The following is a 22,057-nucleotide window of genomic DNA, read 5'->3' on the forward strand; positions in this document are numbered from 1 at the left end:
GACTCTGAACCTCCCAGCTCTGTAACTTCAGGTAAATCTCTGAACTCCTCTGAGCTGAAGCTGCCTCACCCATTTGTAAGGATGAATAAATTATTTATGAACTACGACATGCTCTGAAATTGTAAGGGTTAAAGGACCATCTAGTGCCGGATACATAGACAGGTATCCATAAACCAGGGTTTGAACACCTCAGAGACAGATCGCACTGAGCAGGTGAAATGAATGATAGTATGTGAAAGACAGGTGGGTATCAGATGACAAATTATTAAGTGGCTATGGCACTTCGAAGAACTGAACCTACTTTAATTCCTTACCTGCTAAATGGGAATACTTTTCAGTAGCATAGAACAATTTGCATGTATATGTATTTATACATACATATTCATTCATTCAACAAATGTTTATTAAGTGCCTACTATGTGCCAGGCACAGTCCTGGGTCCTGGACATACACCATTGTCCATTTTAGCCATTTGTTTAAAATACGCCTCTTGTAGTGACGATCACCTTCAGGAGGTAAAAGTGCTGATTGAGCCTGGTCCCCGGTGCAAATGCAAACATGTTCCCATTAGTTATTGATTAGCTGTAATTTTTTAAAAGTTCTCTTTGGGAAAAAGAACTTTTTCTAATTGCTTTTTTCTATTTTTAGCCATTAACACTTATTTTGGGAGCAAAACATTTAATGATTTTAAAGCAACAGGTCATGGTAATAAATATTAGGTATCGGCTAGATAATCAAGCAGATAGATGACAGGGAGACATTCTTCTAATCAAACTGATGATGTCACTGGAGAAAAGAAGGTCAGTTGGAACCTTATGTCTGGCAGTTATTGGGTGCTCTGACTAGGCGTGGGGCACTCGGGAGCTGCGCCGGAGCCCTTAACTCCAAAGCAGCCAACATCACATGTCCAGGCTTGTATACTAGAGACACAGGACATCTTTGTGACTGACAAAGTGATCCAGAATGGAGGAGGACAAGCCCCCACAATTGGTGACTCCTGCATCGGTGAAAGCCATCATCTCAAGGATTGAGGCTGCCCAGCTAACTCGGGCTCAAGAGGTAACCCTGGAGATGAGGGAGTATTTTTTCTGTTGGGGTCTAATGTGGCAGTTGGGGACTGGTCCCATATTTGGGCAAGATTCAGGTCTGGGCCCTCAGGAGTCCTGGGATCCTTGGCAAGCTAGGTTTGCAGACAGATTAGTGCAAAATATATCGACCTCCTAGACTTGGCCTCTCCAGGGAGGGCTAGAGTCAAACCACCCTCCTGAGGTAGGGCTGGGCCCAGGAAGGGAACAGCCCCTGGAAACTCCAGGATGACCTTGAGACACAGAGGGGTGGGTCCTAGCAAGACAAGAGGAGGGGCCTAGAGTTTGTAACTGGAGTTGGTTCTTGGCGACCTCTCAGAATCCCCTAAGGTGAGCCCTAGAAGCTCACAGTGAAATGGCCAAAGGCTGGAATCATCCTGCTTGAGATCCTCTAGTAGTGCATTTTTTATGGAAGCCCCTGATCCTGAGAGTTTCTTGGAGACTAATTTTTTCAGTCTTTTGCCTCTGGATCCTTGTGAGGAGAGATGTCCAGACAGCCCCATCAAATTCTGAAATTCTGAAGAAATGTTTGCTGTGGATTTTTAGTATTCTCTCCCTAACTTGGTCTTTGGTCTCTCTCTCTCTCTCTCTCTCTCTCTCATTTTATTTTTTAAATATTTTATTTATTTTTTAAATATATTTTATTGCTTATGCTATCACAGTTGTCCCATTTTCCCCCTTTATTCCCCTCCGCCCTGCACACCTCCTCCCACCCACATCCCACCGCTTTAGTTCATGTCCATGGGTCATACATATAAGTTCTTTGGCTTCTCCATTTCCCATACTATTCTTAACCTCCCCCTATCTATTTTCTACCTACCATCTATGCTACTTATTCTCTGTACCTTTTCCCCATCTCTCCCCCTCCCACTCCCCTATTGATAACTCTCCATGTGATCTCCATGTCTGTGGTTCTGTTCCTGTTCTAGTTGTTTGCCTAGTTTGTTTTTGTTTTTGTTTTCGGTGTGGTTGTTAATAACTGTGAGTCTGCTGTCACTTTACTGTTCCTATTTTTTATCTTCTTTTTCTTAGATAAATTCCATTAACATTTTATATAATAAGGGCTTGGTGATGATGAACTCCTTTAACTTGACCTTATCTGAGAAGCACTTTATCTGTCCTTCCATTCTAAATGAAAGCTTTGCTGGATAGAGTAATCTTGGATGTAGGTCCTTGCCTTTCATGACTTGGAATACTTCTTTCCAGCCCCTTCTTGCCTGCAAGGTCTCTTTTGAGAAATCAGCTGACAGTTTGATGGGAACTCCTTTGCAGGTAAGTATCTCCTTTTCTCTTGTTGCTTCTAGGATTCCCTCCTTATCTTTAATCTTGGATAATATAATTATGATGTGCCTTGGTGTGTTCCTCCTTGGGTCCAACTTCTTTGAGACTCTCTGAGCTTCCTGGACTTCCTAGAAGTCTATTTCCTTTGCCAGATTGAGGAAGTTCTCCTTCATTATTTGTTCAAATAAATTTTCAATTTGTTGCTCTTCCTCTTCTCCATCTGGCACCCCTATGATTTGGATGTTGGAATGTTTAAAGATGTCCTGGAGGTTCCTAAGCCTCTTCTCAGTTTTTTGAATTCTTGTTTCTTCATTCTTTTCTGGTTGAATATTTTGTGCTTCCTTCTGGTCCACACCATTGATCTGAGTCCCAGTTTCCTTCCCGTCACTGTTGGTTCCCTGTACATTTTCCTTTAGTTCACTTAGCATAGCCTTCATTTTTTCATCTAATTTGCGACCATATTCAACCAATTCTGTGAGCATCCTGATTACCAGTGTTTTGAGCTGTGCATCTGATAGGTTGGCTATCTCTTTGTCACTTAATTGTGTTTTTTCTAGAGCTTTGGTCTGTTCTTTCATTTGGGCCATTTTTTTTTTTTTGTCTCGGTGCGCCTGTTAGTAGTGAGAGACAGAGCCTTAGGTGGTCACCAGGGCATGGCAACCCACATCACTGTGTTGTGATGCTGTATGTGGGGGAGGGGCCCGAGAGGGAACAATGGCGCTTGCTCCACTGACAGTTTTCAGTCACTTCCCCCGCTACCCACAAGCAAAGTGGGCCCTTCTGGTGCTGATTCCCAGGTGGGTAGGTTTGTGTACATTCTAGGACCCTGTGGGTCTCTCCATCTATCTCTTCTATGAGGCTGGGAGTTTCTCCCACCGCTGCCTCAACCCCCACAGGTGTTTTCAATCAGAAGTTGAGGCTTTATTCTCCCACACTGAGCCCTGGGTTGCAAGGTCTATCTCACTCCCCAGTTGTTCCTCCTGGTTTATCTGCATGCGAATGTGGGACCACCTGCTTCACCAGCTGCCACCTTGCTGTGAGTCCTTTCCACCCAGCTGCCCATCTCTGCCTTCCCTACCAATCTGAAAGGATGTTTCTTCTTTAACTTCTTGGTTGTCAGACTTCCATACAGTTCAATTTTCTGTCAGTCTGGTTGTTTTTTGTTTTTAAATTGTTGTCCTTCTTTTGGTTGCATGAGGAGACACAGTGTGTCTACCTATGCCTCCATCTTGGCCAAAAGTCCAGATTTTATTTATTTTTAGAGAGGGGAAGAGAGGGAGAAAGAGGTAGAAAAACATCAATGTGTGGTTGCCTCCTGTGCGCCCCCCTCACTAGGGACCTGGTCTGCAATCCAGGCATGTGCCCTGACCGGGAATCGAACTGGCGACCTTCCAGTTCATAGGCCAGGGCTCAATCCACTGGGCCACACCAGCCAGGGCTGTCTCTCTCTTTTTAGATATTTTTATTTTATTTTATTTATTGATTTGAGAGAGAGAGAGAGATTTGTTGTTGCACTTATTTAGGTATTCACTGGTTGATTCCTATATGTGCCCTGACTGAGGACTGAACCTGCAACCTTAAGTATTGGGACAACACTCTAACAAACTGAGCCACCTGGCCAGGGCCCTCACCTTAATAATCAAAATGACAGTAATAAAAGCTACTTATTTTATGTGCCAGACACTGTCCTAAGTGCTTTACAAATATTAATTCATTTAATATTTACAAAAACCCTGTGACATAGTTACTTTAATAATCCCTACTTTATAAAGAAGAAAACAGAGGCCCCAAGTACTTAAATGACTTGTCTAAGATCACACTACTAGAATGTGGCATCTGGTTCCACAGCTCAGACCTCTAAACACTACAGTCTTCTATCTTCCATACAGGACATTTCTTCCCAGCTCTCCGACATCTTGGACAATGTCAATTGTGTCATCACTCGCTTCCAGGAAGAATTAGGATATGATTTAAGAGAAAAGGCAAAATTTTACCAGATGGAGCAAAAGGGCAAGAACAGATTCATCTTGTTGGAGAAAATTGCCTCCTTCTCCAAAGATGCTAAGACTAAAGAGAAGCACTTGTACGATATCCTCCACTGGCTGGCTGACTGGGGTGAGTTTGCAGGCTGGTGCAGTGCATTCCAGCTTGTTCAGTCCCTTCCTTTCACCACCCTTGGTCAGCATTCTCTGGGAGCAGGGTGTGGGGTGGCGGCTGCGGAGAGAGCAAAGATGGATCATGGTGCCCCTCCAGTGAAACGTTCTCCCGCTCATGCCACAGCACATCACCTTCACTCACCAGAGCGGCAAACAGGTAGCTGTCAGATATTAGCTGCCATATGTGATAAAGCCTAATTCATGGGTCCATTATGATATCTCATTTTTTAACAAGATGGAAACAAAATTCAAACCCACCCTATTTTATTTATTTTTTTTACCCATGATGACATTAAAAAATATATATATATATATTTATTTTTAGAGAGGAGAGGGAGAGAAAGAGAGGGAGAGAAAGATCAGTGTGTGGTTGCCTCTCTCATGACCAAGGGGACCTGGCTGGCAACCCCGGCATGTGCCCTGACTGGGAATCAAACCAGCGACCCTTTGGTTCACAGGCCAGCACTCAGCCACACTAGTCCAGGTCTACCTATTTTGTTTTAAATTTTATACCTTTATTGAGATGCAGTTGACAAATAACATTGTGTAAATTTAAAGTGTACAATAATATACCTATGTTTTGAAATGATTACCACAATAAAGTTACTTAACACATCCATCATCTCACATAGTTACCCTTTTTTTTATGTGGTGAGAACAGTTAAGATCTACTCTATTAGCAAATTTTAAGTATACAATACAGTACTATTAATGATAATCATCATGTTGTACATTAGATCCCCAGAATTTATCTTATAATTGAAAGTTTGTACCCTTGGACCAAATTCTTCCCATTTACCCCCACTTCCCAGCCCCTGGTAACCACAGATCTACCCACTGTTTCTATGAGTTCAACTTGTTAGATTCTACACATAAATGAGATCATATAGTATTGTCTTTTGCTGTCTGACTTATTTTACTTAGCTTAATGTCCTCAAGGTCCATCCATGTTATGGTAAATGACAGGATTCCTTTCTCTTTATAACTGAATACCACATTTAAAATGTTTTTCTAATTTTTCAATTACAGCTGACATTCAATATATTAGTTTCAGGTCTACAGCATAGTGGTTAGAGTTAGACATTTGCATAGTTTACAAAATGATGCCCTCAATCAGTCTAGTACCTACCTGACGCCATACTTAGTTACTACAGTATTATTGACTATACTCCCCATGCTGTACTTTACATTGCCGTTACTGTTTTGTAACTTAAAATTGGCACTTCTCAATTCCTTCAACTTCTTCACTCAGCCCTCCAACCCTCCCTAACATCTGGCAGCCACGAGTTTATACTCTGTATCTATGAATTTGTTTCTGTTTTGTTTATTTACTTTCTTAGACTCCACATGTAAGTGAAATCATGTGGTATTTGTCTTTGTCTGACTTATTTCACTTAGTGTAACATCCTTTAGGTCCATCCATGTTGCTGCAAATGGTAAGATTTTGTTCTTTTTCTGGTTGAATAATATTCCATTATACCAATCTTATTCATTCATTCATTGACCAACACTTAGGTTATTTCCATCTTGGCTCTTATAAATTCAATGAACTTGGATACAGATATGTCTTGAAGATAGTGATTTTTTCTTTATATCCAGATATGGATCTGGATCTAAATCCCACATCTGGATATATATCCAGATGTGGGATTGCTGGATCATATGGTAATTCTACTTTTAATTTTTTGAGGAACCTCTATACTGTTTTCCAAAATGGTTGTGCCAATATACATTCTCACCAGTGCTCCATGCACAAGGGTTCCCTTTTCTTCACATCTCACTGATACTCCTTATTTTTTTCATAATAGCCATTCTAACAGGTAAGAGGTAATATTTCATTGTGGTTTTGATTTGCATTTCCCTGATGATTAGTGATGTTGAACATCTTTTCATGTACTTTTGGCCATTTGTATGTCTTCTTTAGAAAAATGTCTATTCTTTTTTAAACTGGATTTTTTTGTTATCAAGTTATTTGAGTTCCTTATATATTTTAGATATTAACCCCTTATCAGACATAGGGTTTGCAAACATTTTCCCCATTCTGTAGATTGCCTTTTCATTTTGTTGATCATTTCTTCTACTATAGAAACTTTTTAGTTTAATGTAATCCCACTTGTTTTTTTTCTTTGTTCCTTGCTTTTGATGTCATATCCAAAAAAATAAAAATCATTGTCAAGACCAATATCAAGAAGCTGTTCCCTTATGTTTTTCTCTAAGAATTTTATGGTTTCAGATCTTACAGTTAAACCTTTAATCCATTTGAAGTTAATTTTTGTGACTGGCATAAGATAGGGATCTAGGACTTCTGGTCAAGATGGAGGCATAGGTAGGCACGCTTCACCTCCTTGCACAGCCATAAGAAGGATTACAACTAACCAAAAAACAAACAAAAAAAAAAACACCCAGAAATGCCAGAAAATCAAACTGTATGGAAGTCTGACAACCAAGGATTTAAAGAAGACATGTTCATCCAGATAGGCAGGAGTGGCAGAGACCAGGAGCTGGAGCAGAGAAGATGTGGTATGTCTGCGGTGAAGTGGCGGTGGCCAGGCAGTGGTGGCAACAGCTGGCGGAATGGGTGGTCCCACATTAGGGATATTGGAGGAGCAAACCCCAGGCCAGACTGCAGAGCCCAGAGTTCCAGCGCCGGGAAAATAAAGTATCACAACCCTAATGGGGCTTGGGGCAGCAGAAGAAACTGCAGGTCTCTCAGGAGAGTCCATTGAAAGGACCCACAGGGTCCTAGAACGTAGTCAAACCCACCCACTCTGAGAATCACCACCGAGACAACTGATAGGGGGCACCAGTCACATAAGCAACCAGAAGTGGGGCAAGTGCCAAGCAAGCCCCCAGCAATCAGGCAGCAACATTGCTCCCTCTCTGACCCTTCCCCCACATACAAAGGCACAAAGCACTGAAGCAGGCTGCCCCACCCTGGCAATTACGTAAGGCTCCACCCCATACAATGGAACAGGTACCAGATACACTAAGATACCGAGTCGAAGCAGCTCTACCTAATACATAGAAACACAGGGAGGCTGCCAGAATCAGGAGACAGAAATATAGCTCAAATGAAAGAACAGAACAAAACCTGAGTAAAAGAACTAAGTGAAACAGACATAGCCAGCCTATCCAATGCAGAGTTTAAAACACTGGTGATAAGGATGCTTAGAGAGCTCACAGTGTGGCAAATGCATAAGGGAAGAAATGAAGGCTGCACTAAGTGAAATAAAGAAAAATCCACAGGGAAACAACAGTGAAGGGAAAGAAGCCAGGGTTCAACTCAATGAACTGGAACATAAGGAAAAAATAAATGGTCAACCAGAACAGAATGAAGAAACAAGAATTTAAAAAAACGAGGAGACAATAAGATGACTCTGGGACATCTCCAAATGTGCCAACATCCAAATCATAGGGGTACTAGAAGGAGAAGAGGAAGAGCAAGAAACTGAAAAGTTATTTGAAAAAATAATGAAAGAAAACTTCCCTAATTTGGCAAAGGAAATAGACATACAAGCCCAAGAAGCACAGAGAGTCCCAAACAAGTTGGACCCAAAGGGGACCACACCAAGAGACATCGTAATTAAAATGCCAAAGGTTAAAGATAAAGAGAGAATTTTAAAAGCAGCAAGAGAAAACTAGAGAGTAACCTACAGAGGGGTTCCCATAAGAGTATCATCTGATTTCTCAAAAGAAACTGTGCAGGCAAGAAGGGACTAGAAAGAAATATTCAAAGTCATGAAAAGCAAGGGCCTATAACCAAGATTACTCTATCCAACAAAGCTATCATTATTGAAGGACAGATAAAGTGCTTCCCAGACAGAGTAAAACTAAAGGAGTTCATCATCACCAAGCCCTTATTATATGAAACATTAAAGGGACTTACTCAAGAAAAAGAAGATCAAAACTATGAACATTAAGATGAAAATAAATTCACAACTATCAACAACTGAATCTAAAAAACAAAAACAAACTAATAAAACTAGAACAGGAACAGAATCATAGATATAGAGATCATACGGAGGGTTATCAGAGGGGAGGGGGAAGGAGAATGGGGGAAAGGTACAGGGATTAAGAAGCATAAATGGTAGGTAGAAAATAGACAGGTGGATGTTAAGACCAGTATAGGAAATGGAGAAGCCAAAGAACTTATATGCACAACCCATGGACATGAACTGTTAGGGGATTGCTGAGAGAAATGGGGGTACTGGGCAGAGGGGAGCAAAGGGAAAAACTGGGACAACTATTGCATAATCTATAAAATATACTTTTAAAAAAGACAGGGATCTAATTTCATTCTTTTGCATGTGAATGTCTAGGTTTACCAATACCACTTACTGAAGAGACTATGTGTATTCTTGGCTCCCTTGTCAAATATTAGTTAACTGTATACACATGAGACTATTTCTGGACTTTTGATTCTACTCCATTGCTCAATGTGTCTGTTTTTTGCCAGCATTGTGCTGTTTTGATTACTATAGCTTTGTAATATAGTTTGAAATCAGGTAGTGTGATGTTTTGTTTTTCTTTCTCAAGGTTGATTCAGCTTTGGGGCTTTTATAGTTCTACATAAATTTTAGAATTGCTTTTTCTATTTCTGCAGAAAGTGTATTCATATTGCATTGAATCCGTAGATGGGTTTGGGTAGTATGGACATTTTAATAATATTAATTTTTCTAATCTGTGAACATGGGGTATCTTTCCATTTACATGTATCTTCTTCAGTTTCCTTTCACTAATGTCTTATAGTTTTCAGTGTAGAGATCCTTCACCTCCCTGGTTAAATTTACTCCTAAGTACTTATTGTTTCTGATGCTATTGTAAATTGTAGTTTTTAAAATTTCTTTTTCGGGTAATTCATTGTTCGTGTATAGAAATACAACTGATCTTTGTATGTTGATTTTGTATTCTGCAACTTTACTGAATTTGTTTATTCTAACAGTTTTTTGGTGGCACAAACTAGTTATTTTATATAGGAACCCAAAGTTTATTCACAGTACTAAATGATTTTTACTGCATGGATGCTGGGTCAAACAGCATTGATGTCACAGTAAGAAACTAGTATAGCCATTTGGGTGTGGACCAGTTGCATGCAGCCCTGGAGCCAGATGCTACACCCCTTATCAGAGTTATCCCATCATGAGAGTCTGCGGTGAGGTGTGGTGGATGCTGCAGTACTGGAGGAAGGTGACACAGGGATGTGTCCCACCTGCCTCACACTGCCCTGACCCGGAGGAGCTCTTAGTTCAATGGTTCTTCAGCTGCCCCCAAGAACTAAGCAGGGCTGCTGAGTCCAGTTACTTCATTTAATTGTCCAGATATTGGACGAGGCAATATGGGGATAGAGCAATAACAAGGCAGACACCTCCTTGGCCTTGTAGTACAATATTGTTTAATGTCTACTACATATTTACTACATGGCAGGCCTCATGTTGATCATTTTACATGTATTATCTCATTTAATCCCCACCTAATCCTTTCATAGGCAAAGAAATTGAAGCTCAGAGGAATAAGGGATTTGCCCAACAACACACAACTAGTAAGAGGTGAAATCAATTTGACCTCAAAACCTGCTGTTGTCACCGCTGTGCAATAGGGCTGCTTGGGGCTCCCTAGAAGACAGAATTAGAGCTGTAACCTCCACTCCCTCTCTAGGTGACAGTCTGACCTATGAGATCAAGAACAGGAAGAGTGAGAAGGAAGAGGAAAGCCTGGATGAATGGATTGAGGTGATGGAGAAGGTGTTACCTCTCTCTCTGATCAGCACCAAAGGAGGCATCGAGTCTCTCATTTCCCTTTGCTCCACTCTCATTGAAGGACAAAAGAAAAGGGCACAAAGTAGGTTCCAGGAGTACCTGGGAGTGGTGCTGGGTGGAGCAGATGCCATCTCAGGGGAGAAGTCATGTACCAGGGTCTGTGGGGGTCTTTCTGACTCAGACAAAACAAAAGCTTTATCTGAGATGGATGGGCAGTGGTTGAGGCATTGAACCTGAGCTGAGCACTGAGAAGTTCTGAGCTGTCCCTCAGGGCTGGAGAAAGGAGTGGTATGGAGACAGGTTCCTATGGGTGCTCTCTGGAGCTGTGGCCTCATGTGACATCTGGGGAACAAAACTAGAAGGCCAGAAAGGGTGGAGTTTGTCACTAGAGTCTGAGGTACATCCTTTCCTTACTATGAACCCAGCCACAGAGCCAAAAGTCTGGTGAAACAAGGCCAAAGGTTCCCAAACCTTCTCAATTGTGGCTGCTCCAGAAGTGGTCAGTCAACAACAAGGTTCAACCTTAAAATTTCACTCCTGCCAGCAGTGGAAGGCACCTGAGATTATCTAACTCCTACATTTTGTAGATGAGAACACTGAAGCTCAAAGAGGAAAAAGGACCACAAAGAAAGCCTGTGGCAAAACCAGGCCCTATACTCAGGTTTTCTGGCTTCTTAATCTCACTCAAAAGCATGGGCTTCAGAGTCAGACAGAGCTGAGTGTGAATCCCATGTGCCAATTTTTGGATGTGTTACTTAATGAAGTAACTTAAGTTTCTGAACCTCATCTTCCTCATATACAAAATGAGGAGGACACTGCCCACTTGTGGGTTCCACTTGGTACAGACATCTGGCTCCGTACTTAAGACATGCTCAGGGCTTAATACATAATAGCTGACAGTAGCATTTTGCCATTGACTCTCATGGCCAGGGTCCTTCTCACCAGGCAAGGTTCATGGTTGGGGGAGGGAGGAAGCAGGGAAAAGTGGATGAGAAGGAGACCATCTCTTCTACAGTCCTCACCATATTATTTCTCTAAATATAGTTACTTATATTCTTCCTTGCTGGATTATAAACTCTTAGAGGGCAAAGGTTGTGTCTTATTCATTTCTTTTTAGCAATTAGTTCTTGAGTACTTACGAAGTACCTCGTTCTATGCTTGGCACTAAAGATGACAAGTTAAATACTATAAGTTAGATGTTAGGATCATCCCCATTTTTCAGAAACAGCGGCACTGAGAAGTTAGGAAACTTGCCCAAAGCAAGTGGTAAGGATGGGATTCAAGCTCAAGTTATCTGATTCCACAATCCAAACCCTGAACCACTAGGCCATTTGGCTCCTCGGACAACATTAGCTTGATGCTAACTTGACTTCAGTGTCATTTAATTTCCATATTTCCTTTAGCCCCCATCCAAAGTTTTCCAGTGATGTTCCCTGAATGAGCAAATGAATGGATGCTCCAAGATAATCACACATACGGCAGCCCTACGCATAGTAGATTCAAAGGGCTACAACTCTGACCATGCCCTAGCCCTGAGGAGCTGTGTCTATGAACAGGTTTAAACACAGAGTGCACAGCCTTTGCTTATATATATTTTGTAGGGAGAGAAGGTCCTCTGCTTTCATCAAAGTATCAAAGGAATTTGTAACCCTTCAAATGGAAAAAGACAGTCATTTAAAAAAAAAAAAACATGTGAATAGGCATAGGATCATATGATAAATTCTCTATAAACACAGTCCAGTGATAACAAGAAAGGGAGATAAAGTGTCCCAGGTGATCTGGCGTCTAAATGCCAGGTAGACTTCCAGAGTTTGGATAGTTGGGAAACACAGGTATTGAGGCTGGAAAGTAGCATGATTAGAAAATAACTTTACTCCAGGGAAATATGGAGGATCGGGAGTAGTCTGAATTGAGTTAACTGGACTGAATAGTTCCAGGCTCCTCTGGGCCCTGCAGGTAAGCCCTGGGCAAGCCTTCTCGCTTGGCCTCACATGTAGCCTCAGCTCCTTTCTTGCCAAGCTCCAGGGGGGTTGGATGGAAATTTGGCCAAGCAGCATCTGGAAAAGCAGTACAGTCCTTGGGACCCATGGGAGGTTGTTGCCTTTGCTCTCTCTACTTCTTCTAGTGTCCAAACACACCTTCTGGCAAGGCTGGCAGGAACAAAGTCTGCAAAAATTTACATCCTACCCTCAGCCACTGAGCCCAGAGCAGATGCTCCAGGATAAGAATACTGCCTGCACGAAGGTTTCTGAGGTGAGGTCCATGCTGCAGGAACTCCTGGACTCCACCATGTTCAACCAGGGGGAAGTCAAGGCCATCAGGTACATGTCAGCTGTGGTGGAGAACCTCAACAAGGCCTTGATCCTCCAGCACGATGAGAACAGGAGCCTGGAGACCAAATACAAGCAACTGAAAACAGAGATGACCAAGGAACTCAGTAGCCAGAGGCTATACTTTCAGCAGTCCCTCCAAGTCCTCAAGAGTAAGAGGGATGCCCTAATAAGGCAGTTAGAAGTTGTAGGGGGAAAGTACCATGACCTTCTCCTGATAAAGCATGCCCTAGAGTTCCAGCTGAAGAAGGCTCAGACTGCTAGAGGTCAAGCAGAAGACCCAGTCAAGATCTTCATTGACTCCCCAGGCCCCCCTGAGAAAGAGACCATTCCAAAGAAAGACTCAGTCACGGAGGAAACCCAAAAGGAACCCAGGAAGGAGGAGCAGTTGTTTTCACCATTTTCCCCAGGTCCCATGGCTGCAGCTGGGGACAGTGGTGCTAGGTCTTCAATATGTCAGCCACTTTCCACCATGACCACACATTTGAGGATCGCAGATGTATACAGCAGTCAGGACACTGAAAGTCTTCAGCTTGTGTTGCCGCCATCGGTGGATCACAGGTTTTCTCAGAAATGGGAAATACCAGTGGCAGAGAGCCCAGGCCACAAAGTCAAAGACCAGGAGGACTTCTTCCAGGAAGCAGCCCAAGAGAAAGAAGGACTCCACATCAAGTCTCATTGTGGGGAACAGCTGTCCCCAGACAGCTCCAGGACTGTGGCCTTGGAGAGCAAGGTGGAGCCCTGGGAAGAGGAACTCATTTGGGAGAGGAGGAGGCAGCAGTGGCTGGAGGAGGAGGAGATGTGGCTGCAGCGGCAGAAGGAGTGGGCCCTGCTGGAGCAGGAGCACCAGGAGAAGCTGCAGCAGTGGGAGATGAAGAAGGTGGCAAAGGAGGAGCAGCAGAGATTGGTCCAGCCAGAAAAGGAGGAGGGGGGCTCACAGAGGGAGCTGGAGCAGCCAAGGGAAGATGAGGAGAAGATGATTTTTGTGACCACCAATCGATGGAGGGACTTGGAAAAGGCATCACTGTCACCTCCCCTAAGCCGGGCCCAATCTGCTTGCCAAAGCAGAAGGCCACACTTGTCCAGGTCTCCTAATACCCAGAAGACCACCCCAGGAAGTCAGAGGGCGATGAGTTCAACTGAGTTTACCCAGAAACCACGGACCCACCAGGTTCCCACAAAGCCCAAGAAATCAGCTTCTGTTCCTATTACAGGGGCATTCATCCGAAAGGTGACCCAGCCCCCTTTGCATATAACCTCAATAACTCTGAAGGGGAAGGTATACCACATGGATGTGGAGGCCCAGAGGAAGAATCTGCAGCTCCTGAGCGAGGATGCTGAGCAGGGAATGCCCCACTACCTGCGCAGCAAAGCACAGGAGCTCACCACCAGCGCCATGGAGCTGACTGTGCTCAGGCTGCAAAGCCTGTGCCATAAGTATATCCTCTACAGGTGCTTCCAGAGCCTCCGGTAGGTCCTCCCTGGCACCCACCCACACCCACTGAGGTACGTGGGCACAGTCAAAACCCATGGGGAAATGAGGAGCATGGGGCAAAGGGGTTGGGGAGAATCACCCCAGGCCTGAAAAAAGTGCCCCTGAGGCCTTTGGCAACCCCAAAGGAGTGGGAGGTAGGGGACTTACACATTGTTCTCCCTATAGTGGTTTTTTCTCTAGGCTTGCTTCCTCATTTCTTCCTGTCTCCTATGCCCCCGTCCATAACCCACCTAATATGCTCCCTCACTTGCCTTACTTTCTTCCTATTTCCAGCACAGCCCCAAGGCTCCTCATCTGACACTACCTCCCACTTCTCTGCTCCCTGTCTTCCTTAGCTCTCACCAACCTCCGCTTCTCTTCTTGTTCCCAGCAATTACAAATGCAGAGTCATCTCTGGTTAACAGACTTAGAGGGAAAAGAAGGCCTATTCACTCACTAAATGACTTTCCTTTCTCTCCAGACAAGAAGTGATCAACCACATACAAGCCATTCGAAAAACTGGGGCTACCTACAAGGCCCAGAGTCTCTACACCTCCCTGAAGAACATCGACCACCTGCAGGACCTTCGCCTGCAGGCCTGGACAGACAAGCAGAAGGACCTGGAAGAGAAGCGCCAAGCGTGCCTGAGCAGTATGGTGACCATGTTCCCCAAGGTGGGCCTCCTGCCTGGTGACCTTCTCCAGGATCAGCACAGCCTGTAGGGAGGGGGCCAGGAAATGTGGGAGGGGGCCAAAATGTGGGGTGTGACTGGAGACAAGAGGGGCAGATGGTAAATAAGAGAATAGCTCAAGGCCTCTGACCAGGAAAAGGTGAAGGCAGGAGGTGCCTGAGTGCAAGGAAGGGCAGCTTTTCAATCTCCATATATGGAGAGAGCAATAGAGAGGGACTTTCAAAAGAGCTTCAGAAGAAAGACTCCTCAGGAGGGGGAGTTAGCTGGACCCTGCAGTCTCAGCTTTGCAGTGAGGTTCTCCCTCCCGGGTGGGTCTCTGCCCTGCTCCTGTAAGTTCTCCAGGCCTGGTCACAGCCGTCTTCTTCACCCTCATGCTAGGGACTTGCTTTGCTTCTCTCGGGGGACAGCTCCCCTGCTTTCTAATGCCAGATCTCCCTTGTTTTCATGGAGGATCTCCCCTAGTCACTTCCTGGCAAAGGGTGCAGGGCAGATAAAAGCACTGAAACCCTGGTTGTCTGAAAACATCTTTACTTAGTATCTACTCTCACTCTTAATTGACAGACAGTTTGCATGGAAATGTTAAGTGTAGGTTAGAATTCATTTTCCCTCACAATTTTGAAGACACTGCTCATCTAGGTTTTGGTGTTGCTACTGAGAGTCCAAAGTCATTTTGAATGCCAGTCCATTGGGTTTAACCTGTTTTTACTCTTTGAGGCTTGGCTTTGGTTTCTTCTCCACCCCCCACCCCCGCCCCGTTACTTGGGTAGAGAAGCAGCGAGTGACATGGTCCCCAGGGGGTTAGCCCACAGCTTGGAAGGACAGGAGAATCCCACAGCAGTGACTCAAAACATGCTGGGATCTCCCCAAGGGCTGGGCTGGAGCATAAGCCCCCTGAGTCCTGAGCAACAGTGGCCTAGGTCTGGGGGAAGCTGTGCTAAGTGACCCTGTGTCAGTGCCAGCAGGAGGCAGCTGGAAGAGCCTTGGCAATGGAGGTATCTCCCTACTCAATTGCCTAACACCTTATTCTAGTCCTAGTCATCTCCTGTAAGTGTCTTGCTATACTGGTTTTGAGGTTGAGATGGAAATAGACCATATGACTTCTTTTGGTGGCTGTGAGGGTTCCCCCAGGTCCTTGCCCAGTGCCTGGGTGGGGGCTGATGAAAAGATACCCAGAGTACTCCAGGCACAACCTGGCCCCAGGTCACAAACTCTGTGAATGCCTCAGGAGTTCCAGCTGCTCTGGCTTCCTTTGTTTTTTGGTTTTTTCCCCCTTGCTGTTTTACCCATTGTCCAGATTCTCCATAGCAAAGGAAATAACAGGAACTGATTTCACAAATAAGAATCCAAGGAATTTCTAGCTAATTTAATACCCTGGGGCCCCAGGAGCTTCTAACTAGAGGAATTCCCTGGGTCTCACCCTCTCTGCTCAACCCTGAGTTAGGCAATGCCTCCTCCTGTACTAGAGAGGGGATAACTTCCTGTCTCCCTGATGCCTCTCTGCTGGTTCCTCTAGCTCCAGCTGGAGTGGAACATTCACCTGCACACCCCTGTACTCACCTCCCCAAAGTCAAGGAAAAGCAAGCTGTCCCCATCCTTACTCCGGCGTGTCCACTCCAGCAGCCCCTTCAGGAAGCAGCCCCCAGAGCATCTTCCATCAAAGCACCAGGAATATGTGCCCCTGAGGATGGCCCGGTAAGTGCAGGGAAACCAAGGGTGCAGTCACACAGATGGATGGGGAGGCAGAGAGCAGGGGTGGCTACAGTTGGGAGGCTGGCAGCTCCTAAAGGGCACAGACAGGCAAGGCTCACCCCACGAGTAGCAAGGCACCTGTCTTCTCAGCTGCCCTGCTCTGCTCTGGCCATTGGCTCAGATGGGGGCTGGGGTGTGCAAGGGAGTGTGGGCTTCAGGGGCCAGACTAACCAAATGTGTTTCAAACTGTGCAATGGAAGGATGCTGAGGACCCACAGCCGAGAACTTACAACCATTTCTACCTTGAGCATTGGTCCAGCACCTGCCATTGGGTTGTCCACATAAATAAGCCTGATCCTTCCCACCATGTGGCCCTGGGCTCAAAAAGAGGCACTGTGGAGCCCTAGCTGGCATAGCTCAGTGGATTGGGCGCGGGCTGCGAACCAAAGTGTCGCAGGTTCGATTCCCAGCCAGGGTACATGCCTGGGTTGCAGGCCATGACCCCCAGCAACTGCACATTGATGTTTCTCCCTCTCTCTTCCCCTCCCTCCCCTCTCTAAAAATAAGTAAATAAAATCTATATATAAAAAAAAAGAGGCACTGTGAGCCCCTGGGGAGCCAAAAAGACCCACATCTACACCACCCTGGTATGGCGGGTTCAGGGCTTCAGCCCCAGGGCATGGGCCTGGGGGAGAGTCCTCAGCCAAAGGAGCCCCAGAGAAGTGAGTGAGACTTAGGGTTAATAGGAAGAGAGGTAACAAGGAGAGCAGTGACAAGTGTTTGAGAAGGAAAGAAAACCGAGTCTCTAACCTTGTGGTTCTGGAGAGTTTTGGCTGTCTAACTCTTTGTCTCCTTTTTACACTTTCCATCCCTACCTTGCCACCCCCAGCCAACAGGGGAACCTGATGGAGGCTGTTTGGAAGACTGACGTGGCCTCCTCCAGTCACCCAATAGAAAAGAAGACCCCTACCAGCCTGTCTTGGGACCAGCTAGGGGGGTACCCAGACATTCCCCGGCTGCTGGCATTGGACGTGCATTCCTCCTACCACAAAAGCTTGACGTCCCTCAAGGCCCGGAAAGGTGCACAGCTGGGCAGTTGATCTGGATTCAGGGAGACCTGCCCACCATGGGTGGGGGCCAGAGCACACACTGTCTCTGTCCAGCGACCCAAGAGGTCTCTTTCCAAACACTAATAATGACCTCATTTATTATGCCAATCAGACAGAGCAATGCTTGCCTGCCTCATCAGCCATCAGCTTGGGTCCCCACGCCAATTCCAGCCTAGTTTTCTCAAAGGACTTTCCATGGTATCTCAGAAGATCACTACAGAAGTCTTTCCTTCTCCTTGTTCCCTGGGCTGCCAGTGAATTGCTCAAGAGGTGTAATCCGCCCTAGGTCTGGGGGTTGTTTTCAAAGAGAGCCAGGTGCAGGGTAGGTAGATGAGGGAGACCAAGAATTGCATGATAAACCTGAGTCATGGGCTTGGGCCTGCCTTTGGCATTGTCATTTCCTGCAAGCCTTCAAGAACTGTCCCAGGGAAGAGCAGCTAAGGGGCAGGAGGGAGGTCTCTGTGGACCAGCAATCAGCTTTTCTGGTTAGGAAGGTTCAACTCTCCTCTGCCTCTCAGGGTTTGAAGCTGTTACTACTGAAAACTCAAGGCTCTTTCAAGCAGCCTTTCTAGATGACCAATCCCAGCCGCCTCCTGTGGCCCTGACCCCGGCCCTGCCCCAATTAAAGGTTTTTACAGCGAGAGGGTACTGATGCCTGCCAGTCTAGACCTAACCAGAACCAAGAGCTGTGAGATGCTGGTGCTGCCGCCACCCTTGAGACAGGGACTTAGGTAACACAGGGTAGCATGACAGCATCCGAGGGGGCTGGTCTCTGGCTAGGCTTCCACTCTGAAGTGGGCCTGAGAGTCCCAGCTGGACATTAGCATTATAGCCTACCTAGTACATGGATAGAGTTTCTGGAGAGTTTCCAAGGGGTGTGTGTATGTGTATTACTATTGTTGTGGATTGATTTGGATATAGCATATGCAATTAATTGAGAACAACCAAAAAACTACTGTAGCAGAATGAAGTGACCCAGGGGTCAAATGGGGCCCCGACCTGCTGAGATTTGGCTAAACTTGGCCAAAGCACCCCATGGTGGTGTCTCTCCTGAGTTCCTTCTCTTCTCCCTCTGGATCCCTGCCAGTGTGGGGGCTCTACTTGGCATCTGTTTGAACTGGAGGCCCCTAACTCCTTTGTTCTTCCCACGCGTGCAAATACATACACATAAATACCAAGGGTACATACTGCATTTGACCCGAACATTTTGTGATGTTGGTAACTTTTGGAACATGTAAGAGGGTGATGCAGAAAGGGATTCACAGTGAACAGCACCAAACAGCAGCCTCTTTTCTCCCCCTCTCTCTTTGGTATAACATGCAGAATTTAAAAACTCCTCCTGTCTCATGCAGAGCTGTTCCACCCACACCCAGGCCTCCCCTGGGATCTCAGCTTCAGGCTTAAGCACTTATCAAAATATTGTTCCCAGCAAAGACAGCTTCCCCTTTCCAGGGGAATTCAGGTGAATACAATTTTCTGCCCCCCTTTCCAACTCTGTATAAGTTTACTCACTTTATCTCACTGCCAGGTGTAGAGGCAAAGCCTTGCTTCTTCTGTCTTCTTTCTCCACATCCCAGGTTGGTGCCGCCTATCAGTGTGTCAAGCTGGTCCTTAACATTTCAGTGTGGGGTCCCCCTGGGTTGTCTTGGGATCCTGTTACTGTAGCATGAGGACCTGCTGCTCTTCAACAAAAGTTCTCCGCTGCCACCTAGGCTACTGCTGCCTCTGGTGGGTAGGGGTGGATGTGTTGCTTTCTTTGTGAGTACTCTGAAGACACACTCTGCTTCCACTCTGAAGACACACTCTGCTTCCACTCCCAAGAGTGCAGCTTCTCGCCCATCACCTACCCCTGGCCTACCATGAATCCTCAAGTCCACCTGCTGCGTGGTCCCAGGTCACTCACCTCTTTGTGATCCTGCTGACCTCACCAGCGCCCCTAGCCACACTGTCCCATTCACAACACCACCTGGTTTCATAATTAGGACCAGCGACCTTGCACTGATTGCCCCATTTTCCCGATCTCCCTGGTTCCGACAGCCCTTCTCATCTCAGGCTGGCTGAGGTGCTCTTTCAGCATGTGGGGAAGGGACAGTGTGGTTTCCCTCTGTGGTTTGGGACACTAGGAGGACCATGTCCCTCAAAAACTAGCAGACCTCCTCCTTCAAGGTCTTTTTCTGCTTTGTCTCACAAGTGTCCTCCCTGGGCTCTCCATCTGACAGGTGAGATAGCTATGTGTCTGCACACACCAAACTCTGTCTGCAGTGGGAGAAGGATCTTAACCTTCACTCTAACTGCCCTCCCTTGCTCAGGGCCTATTTCTGCACAGCCAAAGTTCACAGTGGTTCACGTGTGTGCTCCGAGCTGCAGCCAGTGCCAACTCACACAGATGTCCAACATGCTGCAGAGAGGGCTTATAACTTGGTTTCTGGGAAGGAGATTAGATGGCAATGGAGCTGGGTAGGAAGAAGCAGGGAACAGTGAGAGGAAGGAAGTGGGAAGTATTCTGTGATGTGAGACAAGAAGCAGATTCACAAGAACAGAAGCAGAGACCCCGGGACGTGGCAGAGATGTGTGCTAAGCAGTTCCATGTTCGGGCCAAGTCTGGGCCCAGCCCTGGACTGGTCTCCCAGGGAAGACCTGGGAAGCTCTTGGGTGGGGTGGGTGGGGGCACTCACATCTGAGGGCCTTGTCTCTGCTGCTCCCCCACCTGTAACTGCATTTACTCTTTCAGTGTCTCAGCAACCCAAAGAAAGGAATGCCAGAATCCCTCAAGTGAGTCAGCCGAACTCGTTTACAGAAAGTCAAGCAAGTTGCCCCCTGGAATCCTAAAAAGCCAGAAGGATCGAGACAACCACAGTTGCCACTCCATCCCTGAGCCAGTGATTTTCAAACTTTAAGGTGGCTAAAATTACATGAGAGCTTGTTCCAGATTCAGGTTTCCAGCTGGTGTTTTTCAACAAACACCAGGGGTGTTGCAAAGTAGTCCTACGACTTTGAGGAACTCTACTTTCCTGCACTCCCCAAACTGTATATTTTTAATTAAGTAGAGATATGTTTATTTTTAAATATTTTGTCTCATTGCTGAAACCCACACCTTCCCAGCTGAATTTTGGAACCAGGTCCATGACCACTTGACCAATAACCAGGACACCAATCAGAGAAGACGCCCCAAGTGCTGTCTGTCCTTCGAGAGCCAAGAAGCAAAGACAGCCATGCATGATGCCTGCCACACAGTAGGGTCAGGAACACCTGCATTATCAAAGGTACGGGCACATAAGTAACTGAAATACTGATCATTAGCATGAACACACAGAGGATAAAAACAAAAGGAAATACCACGTGTAAGTCAGAGCCAAGTGTCACTGTGTGGGAGGTAAAGGCAAATAAGTTCCCCAGGAGTGATAGCAAAAGTGGAAGAAATGCACACATGGAAGTTCCAAATCTAGATGGTGTGGGCTAAGGAGACCATCTCGGGCAACTGTCTGTTGGCTCAGTTAAGACACCACTTTCCTTAGATCATCCAACTGAAGTGCACTGCCCCACTCTCACTGTTCCTAGCACACAGCCATCTGTCTCACCCCTCCCTGAGCCTCCGCCCTCCCCTTCTTCACTCACCGGGCCAGACCCAGCAGGACCAGACATAATATGATTAACGGGGAAATGATCCCGTCCTTAGAGAACCTGCAATCCCTGGATTTGTTTCTTAGGGATGGTGCCAATCTTTCCCTCCAGCTTAAGGTTGAGAGTCTGGAAGGAAGAAAAGGATGTGGGATGTAAACAGCTGGCTCTTGGATGATGTCAGAGTAGGATTTGATTTCTGAGCCACAGCTTAACATATTGCAAGGAAAGCCTGGTGGGGGGAAGGGGAGAGGTACCCTGAGGCAGGTCACACAGGACAGCTGTGGCAGCAACGGGCCCTTTCTAGCTCTTCAGGTCTTAGACTTATTCTTTTTTGGAGGCTTCACACCAATTGCATTCAACATTAAAATATCTTCATACTCAATAATTTGAAAGTTTTTTTTAATTGCTTTGGGAATTAACCAGCTACGAGTCAGTATTTTTAATGTGTAGTTGACGGCGACTTTTCAGCAGTCGTCATGCAGAGAGATGAAATCCAACAAGCTTTGTAAATGTACTGAGGCTATTTTGAATATTAAATTTGACAGTGTAATGAAACTGGTAATACTATGTTTTACAAATATTTTATTTTCTATACATGTTTATATTTTTCTGTATTTTGAAACCAGTAACATTTTTTAAGTGTATCACACATTCTTGGAACTGTGCTTAAGGAGCCTAGTGGCTAAACTTGCTCTGGTGATGGAAAATTTTGACTTTCTGCATGTCCTCTAGCCAACTCTCTGTCAAGCAAGCACAGTATCTGATAGGTCCTTCTCCTGCTTTGCCCACAGTTAATCTCTTTAAAGGCAAAGAAGGCCTGGATGGCCCAAACTGTAAAGCCAAGAGGGTTGGAAACCGAGGAGAT

The 22,057-nt window shown here is 45.6% G+C and overlaps 1 protein-coding gene across 1 annotated transcript; it reads left to right on the forward strand.

The window, feature by feature from the left end:
• The first annotated feature begins 963 nt into the window (after positions 1-963).
• FAM186B (family with sequence similarity 186 member B) lies at positions 964-20,468 on the forward strand. The gene is made up of 8 exons (XM_045829393.1): positions 964-1,059; positions 4,256-4,481; positions 10,178-10,360; positions 12,404-14,078; positions 14,564-14,756; positions 16,287-16,465; positions 17,352-17,542; positions 20,311-20,468. The coding sequence occupies exons 1-8, from the start codon at positions 964-966 to the stop codon at positions 20,466-20,468; spliced, it is 2,901 nt and encodes a 966-aa protein (XP_045685349.1).
• The last annotated feature ends 1,589 nt before the right edge of the window (positions 20,469-22,057 follow it).

Source organism: Phyllostomus hastatus, unplaced genomic scaffold, assembly GCF_019186645.2.
Source record: "Phyllostomus hastatus isolate PE091 unplaced genomic scaffold, TTU_PhHast_1.1 phas_scaffold_93, whole genome shotgun sequence".
NCBI classification, from domain to species: Eukaryota; Metazoa; Chordata; class Mammalia; order Chiroptera; family Phyllostomidae; genus Phyllostomus; species Phyllostomus hastatus.